Here is a 23250-nt window from a genome sequence, read left to right on the forward strand (position 1 = left end):
AATGCCCAGATATATCCCCCTTTTACAAACCTTAATAACGTTCTAACGTTTTACGTGCTTTTTAGTGACTCGAATAATTGTTTTACACGCTGTTTGCGTACTTATGCCTTAGTGCAATACTTTTTTCCGGTATGCATCAATCAACTGTAATCAACATAAACGAGACTGTAATAAAATCACAATATATACAATACAATAATTAAGAAATGCAGTTCGTTCTACCGCCATGTATAGTGTAATAAAGCAGACTCTCGCCCTGAACTATCATAGTTAAAGCACGAGAACTATGAGACATTTTATCCTTCTGAAAAAATAAACGTAATGCTTCCACCAGTGATGTTAGCTGTTTGATGCAACTGCAAACCAAGAAACGGAATGCGACGAAGCAGTTTACTGTGGGAGACTGTACAAGGCGATGGCAACTGACATCCATCGTCACGTCGGTTACATTGTGACGTGATGCAAAATCGTTCGATTACAAACTTCGAGGGGGCAGACTGGAATGGCACAGTGACGTCAACACATTATGATACAATGCAAAAAGTGCACATTATCATCTGATAAAGTATTTCCGACGCCTTTGATCTTTCACCGAAGCACCTTAGAATCGGTATTAGTGTCAACACAAGAGAGGTAAAGGCCGCTGGTACTCATGTGGCAGAGTCAACTTTGTATATAGTTACTGCTGTAAATATAATAAACATGTGAATCTTTTAAAGTATCTTGTCATGATATTATTTTGATGAGATATACTATCTCATTAAATAGCCTAAATCTACCTAAATTTATCAGTTATTTTACCTTCAACATTTTATATCCTAACCCTAGCTCTCTAAACACCAATCTAGTCTCAATGTAATCTATTTCAGTAATACTCATTTGCACTGCATGCTTTTCTCCTGTCAATCCCTCTTAAAGCATGTCCTTTGCTCAGGCTAGTGTGTAAGTTCTATTGTTCTGTGTTCATCCAAGCATGTAAGGTATCATGGTATTTAAAGTTTAAGTTGATCTAGTTTTATGTCAGTATCTTATGTGGTCAGCGTCAGACAGGTTGTGATTTTTTTGGGATCGAGATCATGGTGATCTGGACTGTGTTTCATATATGAAGGTTAGTAATGCCTAGTCTTGTATATATTTCTTGTGGTTTGCTATGTGTGTTTCATAGTTGGTGGTTGCATTGGCTATTGTTTATAGTATTGTTGATATCTCAACATTCACTCTTCATTATGTGTAAATAGTTTAAATGATGGTAACTCACAGTACAGTGAGTTGTGTAATTGTTATGTTACATAATTACCTATATTATCGCATCACATGCAATTATTAGTTTCTATTTCACGTAAGTATAGTCTCAATAATCTTCTCATCTTCCTACTATGTTGAAACATAATTGCCGTTAGTACCCTCGGCCTTACAATAAAATGAATGCTTGTATAGATGTATGTGCGAATGTGTGGTTAGATGTGGTTGTTTGTATTTTTACCATATTTGCTATTTTAATAGTTTGTTATACATATTACTATCTACACATGGCATTTATTCATCCTACAGATAATGTGGACAGGATGACGTAGGTGTGTCAAGTTGGCAATAGCACAGGTGTCACCAACCTGGTATGTTTTCATTGTTTAAAGTACATTCTTTTTCGTATATTCTAATGTCTACAATAAGTATAATGTTTACATTATCAGACTCGTGTAATGTAGTTAATGTATTATAATGGTGCTAATCATATGAATATCAGAAGTTGTCATGGTAATGCATATATGTTTAGCAATATATGCGCATGTGTGTGTTTGCATTTAGTATTTGTGAATATGTAGTAAATATGTAGTAATGAGATTTGTTTTTACCATATTTCAGGCTAAATCGTCTTTATTACAATTATGTAATAAAATAACCACCTCCTCACACCCCAGTGGCTTTGTGGTTTTGTCCGCATCCTAACGCTACTACACTCATAATACTTCGGCCTTTACCGAATTTGAAGTCTTTGTACCCTGTTGATATACGTTGATGAGTATCGCCGTATCGAACAAAAACAGGTGTGTGACATATTAATATTTTATTTCTATTTAACAATGTTAACAAAGAATGAATCTATCACCAAAGAAAAGTTAGCAACAATTGTCATTGAATATATTGCTACAAAATGTCAAAGTATGGGATCCAGGGTTATCATCATCATAATCAGATTCAGAATCATCGTCATCACCATCAACGAATACTCTCCAAACCTGTCCTGGAATCACCCCCAAATTATTTCATCAAACTTAATAAGTTTAGTTTGAACCCATACATATTATGAGCAATTTGAAAGGTCGTGAATACACAATCAGTTGGACAGTATATACACTCATAAATAGTTTATAGCCTTTGCTACATCATCCATAAACATACTTCAGCTATTTGTTTCCAGAAGACAACTTTTAAACAGCACGTGATTGTGAACATTAGTAAATACGCACTGAACATGAGAAAATCTTGTTTCCTGAATAATGTACACTGACTACTAAACATACTATGCTACTAACACTAAGCATAAATATGTATGCATTGATGCGGTTGTTGCAGCTTTATTCTTACAATGGGTTTTTTGCACTCTCTTTACTGCGTTCAATAGTAAATGTTACGGAATATACAATTTTTAAGGAATGTTGTGTTAATATATATTTGTGTAAGAAACTATCCACTACGCGTCTGTCTGTGAGACCTTCATAACGCTACGGAATACAGTTGATGTCCACGTAGGTCACACTGTTAAGCAAGGTTAAATATGTTGGCCCAGTCCAGTTGTGCTTTTCCGAAGGCGTCAGCAACTTCCGGTCGTTGACTCCTTCGTCTACAACGTCATCTTAGCAATGTTGAAGCCGCAGCCAAGGTGCAGTCTCTCCACTGTCAGCGGCGCAACTGAAACAGTTGGAATGCATTAATGCAAAGCAAATTGTCGAAATGATGTTTCTATTTAAGACGTGCTCCTCCTGTTTGAACCTATTTGTGGAACGAACCTTTCCAGCATGGAACATCAGTAGTCTAATCATTTTCAGTCAGGTTTGTGTGCTAGCCAGTAGGTACCGCACATTAAGAGTAGGGGTTCGAATCCCGGATGGGTCACAACCACCCAAAAGTATTGGAATCTAAGATTAGTCCGACATACACCATACGGACTTGCTAAAAGGTGTTGAGTATTCATATTTACGGTACGTTGGGAAGAATGCTTATGTTTCATTGAATAAATATTCTAATCGATGTTGCATCCATTTGAATGTGATTATGTAGCGACACTTACCTGAAGGTTGGAATTCTGAGGAACCGGTATTGTCGAGGTGGGCTGCCTCCATGGCCTGTTTCAGAGAATAGAACACCCCAGACGACAGTACGATGGGTGGCTCGCCGGACGCTGTTAAAGGTAACAGAACTGAGTGAATCGCCAGCATGCTAACAAACATGGTTAATAGCTATTGGTATCTAACATGTATGTTCCAGACTTCGGTTAAAGATGCTTATTTCTATAACTTCCCGTTGGGTAGAATTCAGTAAAATACGAAAAAGTACGCAGATCGCATAAGTTTAACGTAATGTTGAATTGAGCGTTGCTGGTTCTAACAAGTCAGAGGATTGTTAGGAAGTCGCTTCGAGGAATCGAACCCGTGACTAGAACAAAGTGGGATGATCATAACAGCATACTGGAACGAGCACTTCTCGTGGTCGGTCTCACCTTTTGACCCTCTGATTCCGAGCGGGTTACGAGTATCCGCTAACAGCTTGATCCTCCAGTCTATAGGGACATCTTTAGCCAACGGAGGTTTGTATTCCTAACAAAAGATAAGAATATAAAAGTGAGATAGTATTGTTCATTACGACCAGTATGTTTATAAACACATGCCGTTTTTCGTACTTTATTACACATTCATAGACATATATTACAAGAATCTTTGGTATTTAATTTCTGGTTCCTCGTGATAGTGCCGGAATATCGCATCAAGCAGCATAAACGCAACGCAACGCTATGATATATTACTGACATAACATGAAACTTCTCTGCTAATAGAAATGTAAAATGCAGTTTCCTGTGTTAATGATAACACAACTAGCAAGGTTTGCATTGCGAAAATTGATGCTACTGCTGATACAGCGGCTTTAAACTGTGTGCAAAGTTCCATATACCCACACCTTACTGAGTGCACATAACGCCGATAATGTAATTAAACTTCTTGCTTTCGGTGACGGGAGAATCGATTAAATGGCGCTAACTGTATGTATCCGTCCAAGGTACAAACCGTACGAGATCATGTCTCGGGCCACCAGGACTAATACTTGAAAAGGAGCTGGTCGTGTCACAAAGGACATTCGTCTCTCGTTACTTTCTCAACACTCAACCTCTAATAAATCAACATGTCGACATGTGTACGTGCCACGTCGTACTTGAAACTAAGTGTTGTTCGGCGACAGGGATTTGTTTTGGAAAGTGAGATACTTACCCAAGTGCCATCGTTCAGCACGCCTCCTGTCTTCGAGTCGTACTTCACTTCCTCAAACATGAACCCTCCCACACCCATGAGGTATGCACCTTCTATCTGACCAATGTCAATGGTTGGGTTCAGACTGAAACATAACAAAATGCTGACCTCTGCACAAAATCATGAAGGTCAGGTGTATGAACACACACTGAAATGTAGCATGAATGGTGTGGTTTACGTTGCTTCTGTTCAGTTCCGCAAGCAACTGATTTTAAGATGAAGTATTTCTAAATGTGATCTCAAAGAACAAGTTGTTTAGGGGTTGCAGGGGATTCCTTTTGTTTGTGGAATACACAAACCTGATTAACCAAATTCCACATGTTCTTCCCTAAACAGGAAACTATGAACAGTGCTAACTGTATTCAGTCCCACCTGCTACAGTCCCACCACAACCTAGTCTTGCACTTCACACACAAATCCACTTTCAGGCTTGTGTGCGGATGAACGAGTTGAGTACGTCATGGTTTGGCGTCGTCAGTTTTACGCCGGGGATGTCTGCTTTCTCCACTGCTATTTAACCTGTATATCAACGATCTCATAACTGCGTTGAATGCCTTGGAAGTTGGTGTTAGTGTTGACGATGAATGTATATGTGTTCTAGATAAACGCGGACGACATAATCCTGCTGGCTGAGAGTGAACAGGACCTGAATATACTTCTCCACGCACTTGGACAGTGGTGCAGTACAAACAGGATGTCGGTTAACCCCAGCAAGTCGAAGATTGTTCATTTCCGGAGACAGATAGTGGAGAGAACCGATACTTCATTCCAGTGTGGCGAAGCGATTTTAGAAATCAGTGATAGTTATTGTTATCTTGGAACTATGAACGGAACATCTAGACTACACTCGGATGGGTAATACTGTGGCTAGTGCGGCAAGTCGAGCTTTAGGGCTTCTAATGTCGAAGAGTAAGATTCTAGGAGGAATGGAATATAATACGGTCACCAAGCTTTATGACTCCACGGTGTGGAGCCTATGGAGAAGTGTGACGAGGCATTATAAGCGATCGTGCGACATGGACCCTGACAGACTGGCTTTTAGAGTGTTCAAGTGGGCGGATGTAGCGGCATCATTGGGTAAACGGAACTGGAATCTCCGTGTCTACAAGAAGCTGCGAGTGGATGATGATGATGATGATGATGATGATGATGAATCAAACACGTCAACAACCATCTCCCAACACTGCCAAAACCTATCCCCCCACCCGACGCTCACGCTGTTGCCCAGGCCCACGCTGGCACCGTCCACACACCCACGTGGGTTTCCTCACCCCGCCCTCAACTTGCCACCATCGACGCTGATATTAACTCGAAGCGGGGAACATTGTAACGTACCTTTCCCCGCAGTCGAACAGAATATCAACTCTCCGTATCTGACTCTCCCCGGTGAGAACATCCAGCTCTACTTCAGTGACTGCCGCCGAGTAGGAGAAGTAGTGGAATGTCCCGGGACCGTCATGTTTCTTGGGGACAAACCTGGAGAAGGAAGAGGTGGAGTTAGCACAATCGTATGGTCACTGTTGGACAATCATATCAGTACACTGATTTTGTTCCTGGAGTCGAAGAAATGAATTGAGGTTTTAAAAATTCATACTTCTGAAAAATATTTGGAGTATTAAAGAAGGGTGGGTATAGTACTCTGGCCTTGCATTTCCGATTTCATCCTCTTTACATATCTATTTCTATATAGTTTGTGAGCTTTATTGTTAAAAGGTGTAACCGTCTTAACATGCCAGCATGTCTTAGAAGGGTTCTTTACATATCAGCATGGGTTAGTGGTGTTCTTCAGATGTTAGAATGTGCAAGAGAGGTTGTTTTCCTGTATCCATGTCTTAAAGGGGGTGATTACATGTCAACATGTCTTAGAGGGGTTCTTTACATTTTAATTTCGAAATCTTCAAAATAACGTGTTTAGGTACCAAAAGTTATACAGAACAAGATATAGAACCGAATGTGTACAAGCTAAAGGTTAAGACCACTTAATCTTCTTTATCGTAACGGTGCAAATATTAATTCAGTTCAATTTCCGATTTCATCCTCTTTACATATTTTTTTCTATATAGTTTGTGAGCTTTATTGTTAAAAGGTGTAACCGTCTTAACATGCCAGCATGTCTTAGAAGGGTTCTTTACATATCAGCATGTGTTAGTGGCGTTGTTCATATGTTAGGTTGTTTACACGTCAGCATGTGTTGGAGGATTGTGCACATATGAGCGTGTGTTTAGGGGGTTGTGTACATGTCAACATGTGTTAGAGGATTGTGCACATATCAGCATGCCATAGAGGGGTTGTTTACATATCAGAATGTGTAAGAGGGGTTGTTTACACGTCCGCATGCTTTAGAGGGGCTCTTTGCATCGCTCTAGCTTATATTGCCGACGTACTTGTGTTTGGCAGTGAGGTCGACGTTGGCGAGGCTGGCAACACCGATGATGTTCTTCCAGTCGTAGTCTGGATGCTTGGCCCGGAATGGCTGCAATCTTTCATTCAGTGTCTCACAACAGGTTATGGCGGACTGAAAGGTATACACGACTCATCAAACCAATTACAGGTTCCTCTCTGGCGTATTACAAAGACTTGAGATGTTTAATCCTCTCAGTGCTACTGTCGAACCCATTCGACAGGAGTGCAGGATAATGTATGGAATGTACTACTTCCTCAAAACGAAATGCCTGCGAATTAAAACTGTGATTGCCAAATTTCTCGGCACGCAGTCGAAAATAACGGCCATTGTTGACTTCAAGCATACCACGTCTAGTGGTACCCAGTCTAATATTTTCTTCATAATGAAATATTTTTTGATAGTTTAATCAATATTTTATGTTCTTTGACGAAGAGAAAGCTCAAAAGTTTCCCATTTTCTAAAAATGAGAAGCTTTCGGCTTAAATAATTATAAACAAAACCAATCTCAATGTTACATCATCGATTGGACGAACAGGAACGATCATGGCAACGGCGGTAAACAAACAACTCCACATGTATCGTGATACCGAAGAAAATGTGCCATCCTTTTGACATAGCCAACTATTTTATCTGGAATTAATTACATGGTGTGAATAGGTAAGTATTATTGTCTCTGCACAAAAATTACCATATTTAGCAAGTTTATTTCGATTTTGTTTGATAAACCTTCCAACATTCACAATGTTGACAGCCGTACGTGACCCGAAAGGGTGTGGCCGAACTCGCGGTTTTTAAGTGACAAAACACGAAGAATGCTTGAAAATACGCGTTCATTAGCAGAATCAGAACTCATATACATTGAAAGAAAACGACTCAATACCTATATAATGCAGATCATGAAACAATATCACAATATTTGTAATTGTACCCACCCTTGATGAAACCGGAATCACGTACACAGCATGGCACTCGTGGAGGTAAAATATAGGCGAGTTGGAAAGCGACCATTGATACATTTTCTAAATTAATTCAAATTCCCGTAAGATCCATACTATGCACCAGAATTACCTTTTAAACATCTTCATTTGTTTACTGTTAGTTGTGTTCAATAGCAGTTGTCATTTGGTGCTTGTGTTGTAATAGTTTTCCTCCTCAAGTTAGCGGCCGATGTGTTGATCTTTAGCAAATCCGATGTTTTTCGCGGTCGATTTGTTTCAAAGAATGTTCTTACACGGGGAAACTTATAAATTGTCAGTGTGTCATAACAATGACATTATATTGTTCTGTGTATGTCGTCACAAGAAGTACAAGTGTGATGATTGAATATGTCATGAGTGAAATCTTATTTCCTTTCACAGAAACGAACGAAACCAGAGCTAGTGTGAGTATGTAATGTAAATGGATTTCATAAAAATTAATAAGTGGTTAGAAAACAATTGTCATCGTCTGTGTGAATCAGTATTTATTTTAGATACTAAAACAGCTAAACAGCACATCTGTTGTTCACGAATTTGGAGCAAAACTTAAATTATTCTGTTACTTCAAATAGCAAAGCTTTCGGAGTTAAATTCTACCTACTGTGCTCCAGGTAATGTTTCAGATCAAATTGTTTGACGTGTGCGCATATTTGTATGAAAAAATAATGTCATGTGACTCAGTCCGTGGCTCCATACAGCTTTCAGATATTGCACTAGTGCAACCTGAGCTACAGAATGTAGCCTTATATTTATGGCCATACTTTTACCTACTTGCACACTGTCCATGTACATATTTTACTGTAAAACAGACTTCATCTGGGAAACAGACTGATGATCCAAACTCTTGGAGCAATGAATACAGTGACAACGATTTTTTCATATGCTGAAATTTTATGAAGTAATATGAAATTATCATACCAGGGCCAAACTATTTTTTGTAGTGATGTTGTGAATATGGAATATCAAAACTACAAGTGACAGAAAATTTAATGTTGAGCAGGAGATGCAACCTGTGTTAGTCTGTGGCATCAAGGTAATCATGTAAGGTGTCACTTTGAAAGTTCAACGGATTCATTTCATATTGTGACATTGCTCCTAAACAAATGTAAAAATGATAAAGTAGGAAAATTTCTGTTTACAGAATATGAAGCCTCTTTACTTTCTCCAGCGACAATATACAAGTAGTTGTATTAAAGAATTGTGTAAAATTCTCAGTTTTCCACATCTCTGAAAGACATTAATTAAAATTTGCTTATTTTTGCGTTGCTAATGCATTGACAGATCCAGCGTGTCCAGCGTGCCCATGACTATTTGGGAGAGAAAAGTAATTGTCGTATTATTAATATCAATTAACATATGAGAATATATGAAAGTTGTAACCAGCTATGAAACATAAAGCATTTACAAATCTATCATAATCATTCAGCAAGAACGTTAATTTATTATATAAAATTATGAATGTAATTCAACTTGTTCTGAAGTGAGACATATAAGTTTTGCATACATGTCATATGAACGCAATATTTACTAAATCATCCCCGATTTCATGTTATTTTGAAACACAAATGCCCATATCCGCGCTCCAGATGTTCAGGCTGATGTAAAATGTAAATGTAAACATTTTTGCGTCGGACAATGTGAAAAAAAGAATAAGGTAGGATCAACATGCATCACAATTATATCTTTGCTATCTTTATATTCAGCTGACAATAAAATAATGTGCCTAACATGAACAAAAATTCAGATAAAAGATACTGAAAAACTTGCATCTGTAGTGTTGATCGGCTACTGTTTCCAGGTCACGGGAGCATACAAGGTCAAACGGGTTTGTCTATGTGCGAATTATATAGTGAAAAATACACGAAGAAGTTGCTAGTTATCTGTGCTAAATTTGGGTTTGCCAGGCGAAATATCTCCAACGTTTCTGTTAATATTCGATAACGAATGAATTTCATCATGCAATCCCTGTCTGTGACATCACATCCGGTGACCTTTACACTTACTAGAAAACAAGTTAGATTTCACGATCTTAAGTTTCGTCTGTCTCTCGTCATACTAAACGGAAAATGATAAATGAAACACTTGTAGAGTGAGAAATTCTACCTCTTTCGCCAGGTCTTACACAGAAGAGTTTTGTAAACCTTCTTCTGACCAAAATAGCTATGTTTTATGTAGGAGTTGGACGAAGCGCGCCATGTTTGTCTTTCGTAAGTGTAACACGATCTAACACCGGCGTTTTTCTTGTTTGTTAAAAGATTAATGTACCATAACACTTGAAATTAGCACTCATGAATGTTTATAAATCATGTATTTTATTCTGCCATTTTCATGACATGACACGTTTAAAAAAACGTAATAGTGCGATTTCAGTAAGACCTGTGATGACATTGAAAATATGATTTGTTTACGACGAACGTTATTTTTTTTTTAGCATTAATTTTTAATTTGTCGTCGTGCGGATATTTGCCGATACAAATACACGAAATTAAATTCAGATACTTATGAAATATCAGTAATAAGAATAATGAAATCGGTTTGCACTAATTGGACAATTTAGTCGGTTCCTAATATAAAATGCATCCGGTTGTCAATCAGGTAATTCAGGTAAATTTTGGAAAATTTACTTTATTTATGTTAATTAAACGAGTTCAAATCTGGCTTTGTTGAATTGTACATCTTCAATTGTTGAAACGTGCTGTTCATGGGGATGTCGGGGCAATAAATTGAATTGAATGAAAAAGGAATATCGGAAAGCATTCCTCTACTGAAACCACATATGTAAATACCAATCATAACCCAGTCCATACAGTGATCTGAAATATTCACCAACACAGAATTTGTTGTTAGACTTACCTGGACGGCATGCTCGCTGGAAACACTCCCACCTGTGACGGTGTTGTTGGCAGCCAAGTGGGAGTTGACATGTCGCATTCGCACCATACTGAGGGGTATACCCAGCGTGTTCGCCACCGCCTGCAGCACCTACAACAATAACATCGTTCAGTGAACACTGGACACGTGAAGCAGTGTCATTTTTCACGACTTTGATAGTCCAAGGCGGTTTGATATAAATACCTAGTTTATCATGTTTACAGATTAAGATAAAATGCAGCAGAGAGGGTTTGGGTGATTCTGGCACAATCAGACTGGTAAGGCTCATCATCAGCTCTTGTCCCCAGGACAGACAGCGAATTGGGCTTCCAGTAAGTGCTGCCTAGTCGAATCAACCAAGACCTTTCCGGAGAATATGGAGGCTCCCAACCATTGCAGCCTTCTACATTACCCAGAATGTAAGACGGGCTGTGCTCCCGGTGAAGAACCTGGCCACTCTCCTGATCTGCCCCTATTCCAAAGAAAAAACTCCCTGGACAGGGTCGTTCAGGGTCGTACAATGGATGGACCTCGGAGTCAAAGCTACAGGCATGGCGGAGAAGATGGTAAAAACAGCGAGCAATGTCAACATATCTTTTAAGATATCCCGTTTTTCCCAAAGAAGGGCATCCACTGACAGTCAATGTAAATTCATTACATAATCGACATTTCATGTTAACATTTTGATTAAGAATCACATTCTGGCGATCGCAAGAGAGAAGAGACAAAGAGGAAACCCTTAGTTTTTACATTTGAGACCTGCCGACTTCATCCAGGCGAAGGATCATCCGATAAATATGTGCAAACGTACGCAATAAAATTCAATCATGACGAGTTTCCACGTTAATCAAACCCCGACCCCCAGAACTGATTGCCATATAAAAACAATTAAGAGAGGAACGAGGGTGGTGTGCTCTGTTATCAGACATGATCCTTCTGGTCAGACTATCAAGACTCTGGGTGTCTTGCTTTGTCCAGTCAACTACACCAAAGGAATAGGAAAGGTCTGGCACAGCAAACGTATTGTGGTTTTGAATAAACATGTAAATAGCAAATGGCACCAACTTAAGTTATGTTAGTTATATCTGCCGATTTCTGAACGGTTTTTGAGTTATGCTCCGGAAACAAAATGTTTATGGATGGACTAGGCGTCGACTACATCCCCCCACATTACATGCCGGGGAATAAAAACTGGCGACAGGGGCTTTAGAAACCAAAGATGTTTTTTACTAAAATGGTTAGACAAGTCCTCAACACTATCTAAATATGAAACTTTGTAATCTACCGGACTTACACGCAAAAGAATTGGTTGACGTCAATGTAGCAGACCAACCCGGCCTGTTAGTCCCCTGATCTTCACCGACAAGTCAAAGTATTATGTCCAAGAACTAGAAGAATATATCACTGAAATACACTGAGCACAAATGAAGTCCATTATCAACACTGTATTCTCACTCACGCGTATATGTTATTTATAAAAACATAATATATAAAACATGCAATGCAAATTTTTTGACTTTTTTTTTCCTCAAATACGACTCGGCGGAATCAAAATAATGTCGGAAATAGAAAATAACTGCTCTTTTTCATTTGTAATCTACAATTTATGTAGCTGATATGTGAAAGAAATATCTGTTAAACTAAGTTTGGCATAGTCTCAGTGGCAGGGAGATAATGAAAAAGGAGACGCGAAGAAGGACTTCACTGTGGAGTGATTGACGGAGTACTGAACCCACAGCTACTTATCTGGAACAGACCATGACGTAATGCACATTAGTGAGTGATGACATTGTGTTACAAAGGACACCCCTTCAATACCCGTTTTGAAATTAGACTTAGCTTCACTAAATGACAGCTGGCGGGAAAAATATAACTTTACTACTGAAACTTTTAACGATGGAGTTACCATGGAGTCCCACTATCACTGCAAAAACAAACAAGTAGGGGGAGTCGTCTCAAAAACAAAACCAGGACGGGTGTCGCAGTCGGTGGTTGAGGTCGGGCGGGGGTAAAGAGATATCAGCTAAGATAGGGTAAATCTATATGGGAATTAAAATTTGGACGTAAACGGCATAACAATTTACAAATAACATCTAGTCTTGCGGATGTTCGGGTGGTCATGCTACCAACATATTTGACACATTAAATACGATGGCGCGCGCTGTTTTAAGTTTTCTATGACTATTATACTTTGAGATGACCCCTTGTGCCTGTATTTCTTGCCAGGTGAGTTGTCGTCATACCTGACTGAGCGACCTAATTACCATCTATAGTCTATCTATGGTTTTTAGCAGTTATTTTGCCCGATTTTACGACTAAACATGGAATTCCGCATCCCACTGAACGCCCAGTTAGATGGATGTGGGTTATTTCGACATATGTTATTCTGCAGTTGTGTACTTTTCATTTTCAAACAGTTCTTTAGTTCCAGCACCAGCACCAGCACCAGCACCAGCACCAGCATACACATCTCGAACAATTCCCAGAAAACGTTTCTCAGCCACGGTTTTTGTGATTATGTGCTTAATGTCATTGGACTGGCCGTGACGTGACTGGATGCGAGAAGATTATATTGTTACCTTTGTGTATAGTCCCTGTCCCATCTCCACGCCCCCTTGGGAGACGGTGACAGTGCCATCTCTGGCGTATATGGCAACGTCTACAGACAGGCCAGCACCCATGTAGAAAAATCCATATTTAGCTGGTGTCATGGTGATGCCACGTTTCTTCCAGAGGTTTCCCTGAAGACCAAAAAACCCTGTGTGGTCTAGACAATCTAGCGTTGATATAATGGCCATCAGTTCATGCACGTGGGATACGATGACATACGGTAACCATATCAGCTGCCCTGACCACCCCAAGCTGTACATGTGAGTGTACTAAGAAAATTGCAGGTCCACCCCAAGCCATGCACGTGAGTGTAATCAGAAAACTGTAGGTATTGACACGACCAGTTTCACCTCTATCTTCACATTTTCATGCATTCAAAATGACCATACTGCGACGTAACGTGGAAGTCACGACCGGTGAGCTGTGACATATCAGTCAGTACTTCCGCTATGGCTACCATTACCATTACTTTACCATTACCCTGTGTCGTATCTATAGCAGTTTTACCCATGGAGTTTACACACTTGATTAGACTTAGGCTTTGATTGCGTGCATCCGTGAATATCTTGATCTTACGAGTAGCATCCGTCATGTGCACATTGGGACAAACCTTGTTGAAGGTGTCGATTTCTCCCCGTCGTTTGTCGAACTCCGACGTTTGTCTCAGCTGTTGCCACAACTTGCCTAGCGTGCAGTCCTTGAGTTCGTGGCCAAGTATGTCCGTCTGGGAACAGACACAGGGGGTAAATACCTGGAACTTACTTCACTTTATTTCTAAATATCATTCTTACCCTGGGTACTGCTATTACTGGGAGCTTGGATAGTGCGTTTATATTATTTTGTTATTGAATTACTACTGAGACAGTTTTATATTTTTATTGTTAATTAGATTTATTGGTAAACTATGTCAAATCGATTTGTTGCATTGTTTCACATACAGTTTATTTGCGAAGTTTCAGCTTGGACATTAACACTCATCAACATCCTGTACACCACGTGACGTCATGCACATACAGATGCCCAATGTAACGCCATGTGCGTGCAGACATCTTACCTGACCTTCTTTGTAAAGGTTGACCTCTTTCACATCAGCTGCAACTTTGCCGAGACTTTTGGCCACATTTTCCAAAACGGACTCAATTAAGAATCCGGCTGGGTAGGGACCTGAACAAGGATAACACTATATACTTCCATATATGGTATGTCGTTTTAATGGTAAGATGAAAACAGCACGTGTTGCGTGTAAATATTTCAGCAAATACCACGGGGAGGAACAGCAGAAATTGTACCCATGTGGGGAATTGAACCGTGGCCTTCAAAGTGACGAGGAAACACCTTAGCCACAAAGCTGCACCCTTGCCCCTGACATCAATGCAATGAAATGCCAGTGTAAAGAATGTCCGTAATAAATAAATGACTAAATGTAAACGCCTTTCAAGACAACACGCGTAAGAACGTCATTCCGGCTGATTCAAGTAAGACAGAGACAAACAGTATAAATTATAATTATAGTACCTGGTCCACGCATTGGTTGTCCAGGCGCTCTGTTGGTTTTACAGAGAATTATTTTCACTCTCCAGTTGGGGATGTGGTAACCTGGAACATAAGTAACAAACGTACATGTCCGACCAAATAGTCCTTTATGAAAAGACAGATTTATCCCTAAAACTGTTAAGTTGGATTTCATAAGCCTGCTTGGCTTCTGAAGGCTAAGCACATTGCCGTGCATCAAACACCAAAGGTCACAGCATCCAGCAGTGACTTGTTGATAACACAATGTGCCAAAACAAGTGACTGGAACACAGTCTCAGAGGCACAGATTGTTCCTGTAGGGGAAACTTACCTTGGTCAATGTGAGTTAGGATTTCGTGATACATGATGGCAAAGTTTGCAGTGTGGCCACAATTCACGTAAATTTCGAAAGAGATGACGTCGATGCGGCCGCTGTCGTCGAATCCCACCTGTTACAGAAGTCAGAATTATTCAAGGTCCACATAGGAGAAAACACACTATATTCTAGGCATGTACACCACGTATGTTACGCGACTGTTTAAGTACAAGTTGATGTTTCTATTAAAAGGTCTTAAACACCACCGTATTTCATCACATCGACAACTTCGGTTGTAACTAACTCAAAGTATAAAGCACAATAGGACACACATCTTACGTGGCTAATTAGGAAACTGATCTTTATATTCCTCGTCAATCGTGCACGAAAACATTCACGAAACGGTATTTCTATAGGTGAAAGCTGGATGAAGCAGTGTATTTTGGTGCGTTTGTGTGGAAGGTAAGGGGCAATAAGTTGCTTAATCCGTACTTTTAGGTGATCATGAAGCTGTCGTACAACATATCGTGCGAAGACCCTTTCCAGAACTAAGGGCAAGGCAGTAGTTCTGACGACCCAACAGCCGACCATGGCACAACTTGGACTAGACTCATCATACCCCGATCCCTACCAAAGGTGTCAAGATACTGTCGCAATCTACTTACCTCATACTTCGCTGACAGAGCAGGTCTTTTCCCGTTCATTCTCATAGACGCCGACAGGCCAACATTACACTTCACCGGCCTGGGAATAATCAAGTTGTATATAATAATATATAACAATGCTATTGTGAAATTGTAGGTTACTATCTGCCGTAATAAGTGTAAGTAGGTACATACTCACCTGTTAAGTTTATAGGCGCTCACGCCAGCTGCAGCAGCAGCAGGGATGGAGCAAAACGCCTTACCTCCGAATGCCCCACCCACTCGAGGAGTGCAAACGTTGAAGCTGAACACAGAAAAATATTCATATATTTACGTCCAGGTTTTCCTTAATGGATACATCATTTATAGCACCCGTACGTATTGCTTGTTATGGAAACATTTGGTTTTAAAATGAGTGGATATACCAGAGGTGTTGATGTACATTGACGAAATATGGTGGCATATTTGAACCCAAGAGGAAGGGAATGTTTTTGTCCTCAATGCTTTTCACAAGAGTTCTATGTAGGTGGTCGGAAAAACAACATTTTAATCAATGTTCAATTTCCAGTGACGATAGTTACAGTCGAATTTAAGAATGGTAAAATACCCTTTACTTACTTTGTTGGAACTCAAAACGAAATGTGTCTGATACATACTAGTTGAGGGGTTTGCCAAGGACTGAGGAGAGGATTGCTTGAGCAAAATCGGTGCCTTGGGAGGAAGTGTACACGTCCAGACGGTCTTCAGCAGGGACTGCCAGCGCCACCTGCAGGAAGCAGTGAAACACTTTCATTTCATAACTTAATAACACATATGTATATGGAATTATGTTCTAAATGCAACACGTTAGAAATAAATACTAAAGTATAGGCAACTTACGTTATTTTCCATGTAGAAATGATAGAGGCCTCCTTGCCTGCACTCGCCTATCAGTTTGCGAGAAGCCTTGCTCAGTGCATCTGAAGTGAAATAGGTTTCATCATTCTGTGTGAAGAGTTGTCATTGTGGGTCCTTACCAATAGCGAATGACTCTTATCCACTTTGTACTCAGTTTCCCAAAATGACGTCCGCACCACTAAGCTGACTGCTACTGACAAACGAATGCCTTATAGGGTATACTTCATAACGATTGGAACCAGCGAACAAACAAGGGAAATCCCACAGCGGTGTTGATCGGAGGCTGGCAGTTCTCTGTAGCTGATTCATCTGACATTCTCGGAATCAAATGAGAGTACGTATCATTGTAACTGAATGTGATATATACATATTGAAAACAGCAGTGATATTCCTTTTTAAGCATAAGGCCATATCCGCATTCTGTATGTAACCATTGCGATCGACAAGTAATGTTTTTGTGGTAATACCTACCTGCATGGACCTACTCTGTTTTCAAATCCCAATAAATTCGTTTTCGATGTGGAATCATTTTTGGAAGTTAATTTTCCATGGAATAAGGAGTATTGTGTTTGGCGATCTGCGTCCATGGAGGAAACCGGAAAGTAAATTCGGCAATAACTATTAACTGTTGAGTGTTAGTGGCAACCATGGCTACGGTCGTCTTTACCTTCGGGATCTCCGTTTTTATGATCCAACATAGGGTTGGCATGGTAACTCTCCTCTCTAATGGCGTCTTCGATGGTCACGATGGCGGGTTTGACGTCTTTGTAAGTGACCTTCACCTTGTCTGCTGCTGCATCAGCAAGTGCCTGGGATTCTGAAGAAAATGCATTCACACTTACCATCCTTCAAGCCATCCCCACATGTCAAAGGAGGTATAATAGTTTTTACGTCACGTCTTCTTCATTTCAGACACATAGACCAATTCTTCATACATGGATGGGCAACATTGATGTGGTGTTCCTGGTAGGTAAATCGTATATAACAGTCTTTATATATAGCCATGGTGTAAGAATTAAAGAACGCCAAACCTCTACAAAGAACAAAGCTCCCGACCACAGACCAAGTGTCGTGACATAACTGTACTCATGTATAGAAGAGAAAGAAGAAGATTGCTACTTAAATATCACACGTTGTATATCACGAAATCACGAAAAAACACCATAAAATTCTGGCTTGAGCTAAAGTACAACATCTGACCAGTTCGGCCTATGAGACACTAAATTGCATATAAACACAAAAGTTCAAATTAGTAAATTACTAGCATCTATAGTTGGTGTAACAGTGTAGTATTAAAATAATGTAATATTACTGGGATTGCTAAGTTGGTCCCCGACGTTACAGGAAGAACACAGTGAAGGTAAATAGTGAAAAGGTAGGTTAACTTAACGACGCCTACACATGTGTAGGGGTGGGGGGTGGTGGGGGCGGCTGGTTCTTTAATATTGTGGCTGTCTCATAATGAGAGTTACCTGGTCGACAAGGGTGTACTTGGTACCGTTCCGTAATAACCCGAATAAAAACTACAGCGTGCCAAGGAAATAATTTCATTACTGTTACATTTACTACACATGCGTTCTTCCACAAGGGTCTTAGGTCGTTTAAATATGCCCAGTAATATACCGCAACGGAATTTTGCTAATATGCTTCGTTGCGAATTGTCTATAACAAAGTGCTGACATAGTATATAACTGCTCTACCTTACAGTGCTATGCACCACTGCTCGATAATGGTGTAACTGTCTACACCCAAATGTCGCAGATACATGCTGTAATGAAGCAAGCTGTCTACCCGTAGAATCAGAACCCCACACTTCTGTTAACCATCATGAGTTAACAGCTGCCACATCGTCTTTAAGGGCAGAGCAACACTACACTGTCGACTAACTGTCTGAACTCCTGTACGAATGCCCTTCACATTTACAACATTTGTCAGTGGACATTTGTGGCACAATTTCCCTGTCATGTATGTCCTTGCCTTTCCAAATATACTCCAGTGACGTCCACTCACCTGCAATTATGAACCCAAGTGACTGCCCCGAGTATTTCACTTCCCCACTGCAAAACAGCTGCAAAATGAAAAGGTACAGAAATACACCAAGGCTACCATCTGTCTTTGTATTGTCACTGAAACGGAAATTTCAACAGACGCTGATTCTTGTTTAGGAACGAGCAATTTGATGTACAAAATATTGCCGATTGCTTGATTCACAATGTATGAGAGTTTTGGATGACACTGATTGCTCAGTAATGACTACAGACAGTCCTGAAACTATAACAGTACATTTACAACCTACCAGGATTCTAAGGGTAGTATTTGTGTTGTTGTTAATTATGGCTACATTTCACTACAGTCGCCAGTGACTGAAGGGATGACTTAAATCCAGCCAAGGCCCATGTAGGGAGCGAAAGTACTGTAAGACCCCATGGTCCCCAGTACAGTAGCTTGTGTTATATATTGCATTGCCTTCTTTAATTAACATATTATAGTTTTACATGCCAGTTGTTTTGATTCATGTCTGTGATACTCTAGTGTTTTTACTGCCCACCGTTGACAGGTTTTACTCTCCGCAAAGTTTCCATATTCAGAATGTTTTCATCTCTAGTGTATAAATTGTTTTCATCACGATATGGCTGAGATATTTCCGCTGTGACATGTAATATTACCTCACACGCTTAACGTAAAGACATCATCATTTGTATAAAATTCTAAATCTTTTGGAAGTTATAGTTTTTCAATGTGTCAAGCACCATATCTGCTTGTGAAATGTGTGTTTTGGGGGGTTTTTTTGTTTGTTTGGGTTTTTTGTTTGTTTGTTGTTTTCTTTTGTTTGTTTTTTGCGAATAGTACTAGCCGGGACAAATGCTACCTTTGTAAAAGTCTATTTAACATACATTAACATTTAGATCACATTTCTTTACGAACCCGCTACACGGTTTAGAAGGTATGAAGGTTTTCTTGTAATCTGTACAAAAATGTTTATTTGTCGAAGATACACAATTTTGATGAGGATACAAAAGACGAAGTCAAGCAATACAAAAACACACGTGAGTGAACTCGCTTGTAGGACGTGTGACGAATTGCTCAATTTGTGTCTTGGAGACTTGTCATTCAACCGTATTTACCTCTTCTGGGACTATCGGCACCCCTGGAAAACTTGGCATGAAGTTATTCGTCACTACATCTTTGGCTGTGATGAAGTCGACAACCCCTGGAATCAGCTGCGTGTACAAAGAGAATGGTTAGTAACTCCTTCACCTCCCTTCAGCTATCATCTTATAACATACACACAAACACGCACAAACATCATACGCACAATCACACACGTCAGAACTCTCGACTTCGCGGACAAATATGCAAAGGAAAGAGCGCTATTTGAACAAACACCGCCCACACCTTTATATCATAAATAAGAATAAACTACCTCACAGGGGCTTGTATGAAAATATACGTCCTGGGTCCTGCAAGCGTACACTGATATCATTATACATATCAATAAAAAACAGTGTACATTTGCCGGATCCATGACGTATTATTTTTATCAATACAAGCCCATGTGCACCTCATACTGTTTATGCCATGAACACCAAATCACAAGTATATTTAAGGTAACTCCAACACAATCACAAGTATATTTAAGGTAACTCTAACACAATCACAAGTATATTTAAGGTACCTCTAACACAATCACAAGTATATTTAAGGTAAATCTAACGCAGTCTACCCTGGTTAAACCAACAAAGGAGCTGAAGAGTATACACAAACGTGACTATGAACCATGTCGAAAGTGTGGGCATCATGACTTGGTCAACAATTTGATCGTCACTTGATGAGCCGCTACCACAGAGTTCAGTCGCACAATTCATCTCCCGGTGATACGCCTCGCTACAACGTCTCCATTGACGCCAACGGCCGTCGACAACGTGTAGCAGCCTTCTGATGGCACAGGTGGATAGTAGGACTCCAGCTCTCCATTTCTCGAATTGCGTCGACTTAGGACTCGCAATCACGGTCAGGGAGGTCTTGCTGTCGCTTCCTGGTCTTGGACTATCTTTTCCTTACTGAACTTATGCATTGCATTCTGACCGTAAGTTCATAGAAGTATACACTGATTTTGTCATATCTTGTCAAGAATTTTAACTTTTCATTTTGGTTGAACTGAACTTATGTTAAACGACAACCCATTGTGCAGTATGTTCCATCTATGTAGAACACGTACACCATTTAACCAGTCCATGTAAATGTATTCTACAGGTAGAATATTCATAAACGTAAGAGGTTGTTTACCAATGCTTCCGAAGGGTCGATGTGGTCAATAGTTCCACAGCCAACAGAAGTCAGGACAAAAGATCCACACAATTCCTTTGACGAGGACGGCATGTCATTGATGAACTCTGCCTCGCCAGAAGCCTAGATGAAACATTAAATACATAAAATACATATGGTGTGACCAGCGAATCCGTGATTCGGACAGTCAATGCAAGTAAAATGAAGTACAATGGTGTGACCAGCGAATACTTGGTTCAGACTGTCCATACAGGCAAGATGAAGTGCAGACTACATGGTCCATCCAAGCCGATTGGAATGATGGAATTATGGGACGGGTTACAATATAAAGAGCCTCAAAAGGTATAATGTGAGGGTAGTTTGTCAAACGCCATTCAGCAATACTTGAACTATCACGACAGTCTTTAGTGAAGCGGATTATAGAGGCAATGTAATAGTGGGATGAGTACAATTCTATAGCTATGGCTGAAACTATCCCAGCTAGCGATGGACGAGAGTATAAGTATGGACACACCTGCAATGGGGCAGTAATTTTTGGCATTGGTTGCTTGAGAGGCCATTCCGCCTTTTGCTCTGGGAATTCTCTCTGGCCCTTGGATATTGGACGTTCCAGAAGAACCCCACCGGACTTTATCACCGGCGTCTTGGACTCGCATATGTTGAGGATGAACTGAAGAAGAGTTCGGATGTATTGTTGAATAGACTTAGGGTCCTTCGAACATTCCCACATCTTGTCACGCACACACTGAAATCTCTTTTTTTTGTTGTTCACGTCTATACATGTCCATGAGCAGAATTAAACTGAAGACACATTTTGCCTCTGGCTCGGGACAGATAGTGTTGGGCATTACGCAGTTACCAGTTTCAATGTCATAAATAGAATGGCGTCTTTGTCTTCAATACATTAGCAGGATTAGCCCAGTTATCACTGCTAAGACACAAGTTAACACAGTGACACAGGAAGATAGTGTAAACAGTTGGTCATTCCGCTGGAGCAGTTCACAAATAGTTTAAATGTCATAAAGCCTAGATCCGTGTTTGTAGTGAAAGTCAAATACAAGTTTTATCTGTTCTATTTACTGGACTCGTTCAAATCATTAAACGCGGCTAGCTGCCGTTTCCCCCAATGGGCAGTCCAGTCCTTCAAGCAACAAATACCTTCTTATTGGCCTATGAGAAGCCTATGGAAAACGTTCCATTCCCACCCGCCAAACACTCCATGTTCTTACCTTGTAGAAGAGACTAACAGCCAGGTTTCTTCGGAACTCAACGCTTGCTAGCACTTCCTCGTAGTCGGGGTTCAACTCTGTTTTAAGAGATTCCAGGGCACCTATTCCATAACAAAGTAATCACAACGATATATGACGTGTGGGAGGGTCAGTGTGATAGATCGTTTCACAAAGATGACCAATAGTAGATGTTTTAAGTTAAAGATTCACATATCTCATACCATACAGTCATCGTTCGTCCTTTCCTTTCATAGAGTGATTACTGGTCTCAAAAGCGCACATTATCAAGAGATTCGAATCGACTGCTCCATTGAAATAGTTGTTACTAGTTTGGGTTTTTTATAGTCGTTACACCGACGACCAGGGTTTGATCCTCCACATGGGGACACAGTGTGAGATCCTATTTCTGGTGTCCAACGCCATAATATTGCTGGGATATTGCTAAAGGCGGTGCAAAAACCAACTTACTCACCCATGAAGTTTCAGAATATCATGGATCCATAGCCAGTAAACAAGTTTAGGAACCTACGGATCCGTAAATATCATATTTGTCATATTTTGCTTTGGGTTCACTTTTGCTTTGACTCTGTAGGTCTTCAGACAGAGTCGGAGTAAGTGACGCAGACACCATTGTGTCCACGTGGTAGATTGTCTCTTTTTGGTGGGTGAAAACTGGATATTTGTGGATGACGACCATACACACTCACCTTTGTACACATTGCGGATTGCGGGAAACACGATATGGTGCTAAGATTTTCAGAACTTACCTGTTCATAATAATAAATAGCTACGTAACATAACTGCAACTGATATCACCGTGTAAGAAATATCTGCCGTTAACGAAGTAAACAAAAAGAATATCAGTAATATCCCCCTACCGCGCAGGACTGCAGGATCCGTCAGACACTTCCCTGCCAGGAACTCCTCTGTCTTCGTGGCATGTATCTGTGGGAACAAAGTGAAACATGACGGGCATGTTTTGT

The 23250-nt window shown here is 40.2% G+C and overlaps 1 protein-coding gene across 1 annotated transcript in view; it reads right to left on the minus strand.

Annotated features, from left to right (window-relative positions):
- Positions 1 to 2048: 2048 nt before the first annotated feature.
- The window catches only part of LOC137285287 (uncharacterized), a 32251-nt gene continuing 11049 nt past the window's right edge, over positions 2049 to 23250 (minus strand). Inside the window, exons 12-34 of the mRNA XM_067817616.1 lie at positions 23146 to 23212; positions 22268 to 22368; positions 21553 to 21708; positions 21039 to 21161; positions 19877 to 19972; positions 18762 to 18819; positions 17419 to 17568; positions 16734 to 16813; positions 16511 to 16620; positions 16054 to 16158; positions 15876 to 15954; positions 15226 to 15343; positions 14898 to 14978; positions 14437 to 14546; positions 13993 to 14106; positions 13352 to 13513; positions 10755 to 10883; positions 6905 to 7035; positions 5856 to 5996; positions 4482 to 4605; positions 3719 to 3815; positions 3290 to 3400; positions 2049 to 2910 (exon numbers count right to left, since the gene is read on the minus strand). Of these exons, the coding sequence (XP_067673717.1) occupies positions 2843 to 2910; positions 3290 to 3400; positions 3719 to 3815; positions 4482 to 4605; positions 5856 to 5996; positions 6905 to 7035; positions 10755 to 10883; positions 13352 to 13513; positions 13993 to 14106; positions 14437 to 14546; positions 14898 to 14978; positions 15226 to 15343; positions 15876 to 15954; positions 16054 to 16158; positions 16511 to 16620; positions 16734 to 16813; positions 17419 to 17568; positions 18762 to 18819; positions 19877 to 19972; positions 21039 to 21161; positions 21553 to 21708; positions 22268 to 22368; positions 23146 to 23212 (2511 nt within the window). The 3' untranslated portion in view covers positions 2049 to 2842. The remainder of the gene's footprint in view (positions 2911 to 3289; positions 3401 to 3718; positions 3816 to 4481; positions 4606 to 5855; positions 5997 to 6904; positions 7036 to 10754; positions 10884 to 13351; positions 13514 to 13992; positions 14107 to 14436; positions 14547 to 14897; positions 14979 to 15225; positions 15344 to 15875; positions 15955 to 16053; positions 16159 to 16510; positions 16621 to 16733; positions 16814 to 17418; positions 17569 to 18761; positions 18820 to 19876; positions 19973 to 21038; positions 21162 to 21552; positions 21709 to 22267; positions 22369 to 23145; positions 23213 to 23250) is intronic.

This window comes from Haliotis asinina, chromosome 5, assembly GCF_037392515.1.
Source record: "Haliotis asinina isolate JCU_RB_2024 chromosome 5, JCU_Hal_asi_v2, whole genome shotgun sequence".
Lineage (NCBI taxonomy): Eukaryota > Metazoa > Mollusca > Gastropoda > Lepetellida > Haliotidae > Haliotis > Haliotis asinina.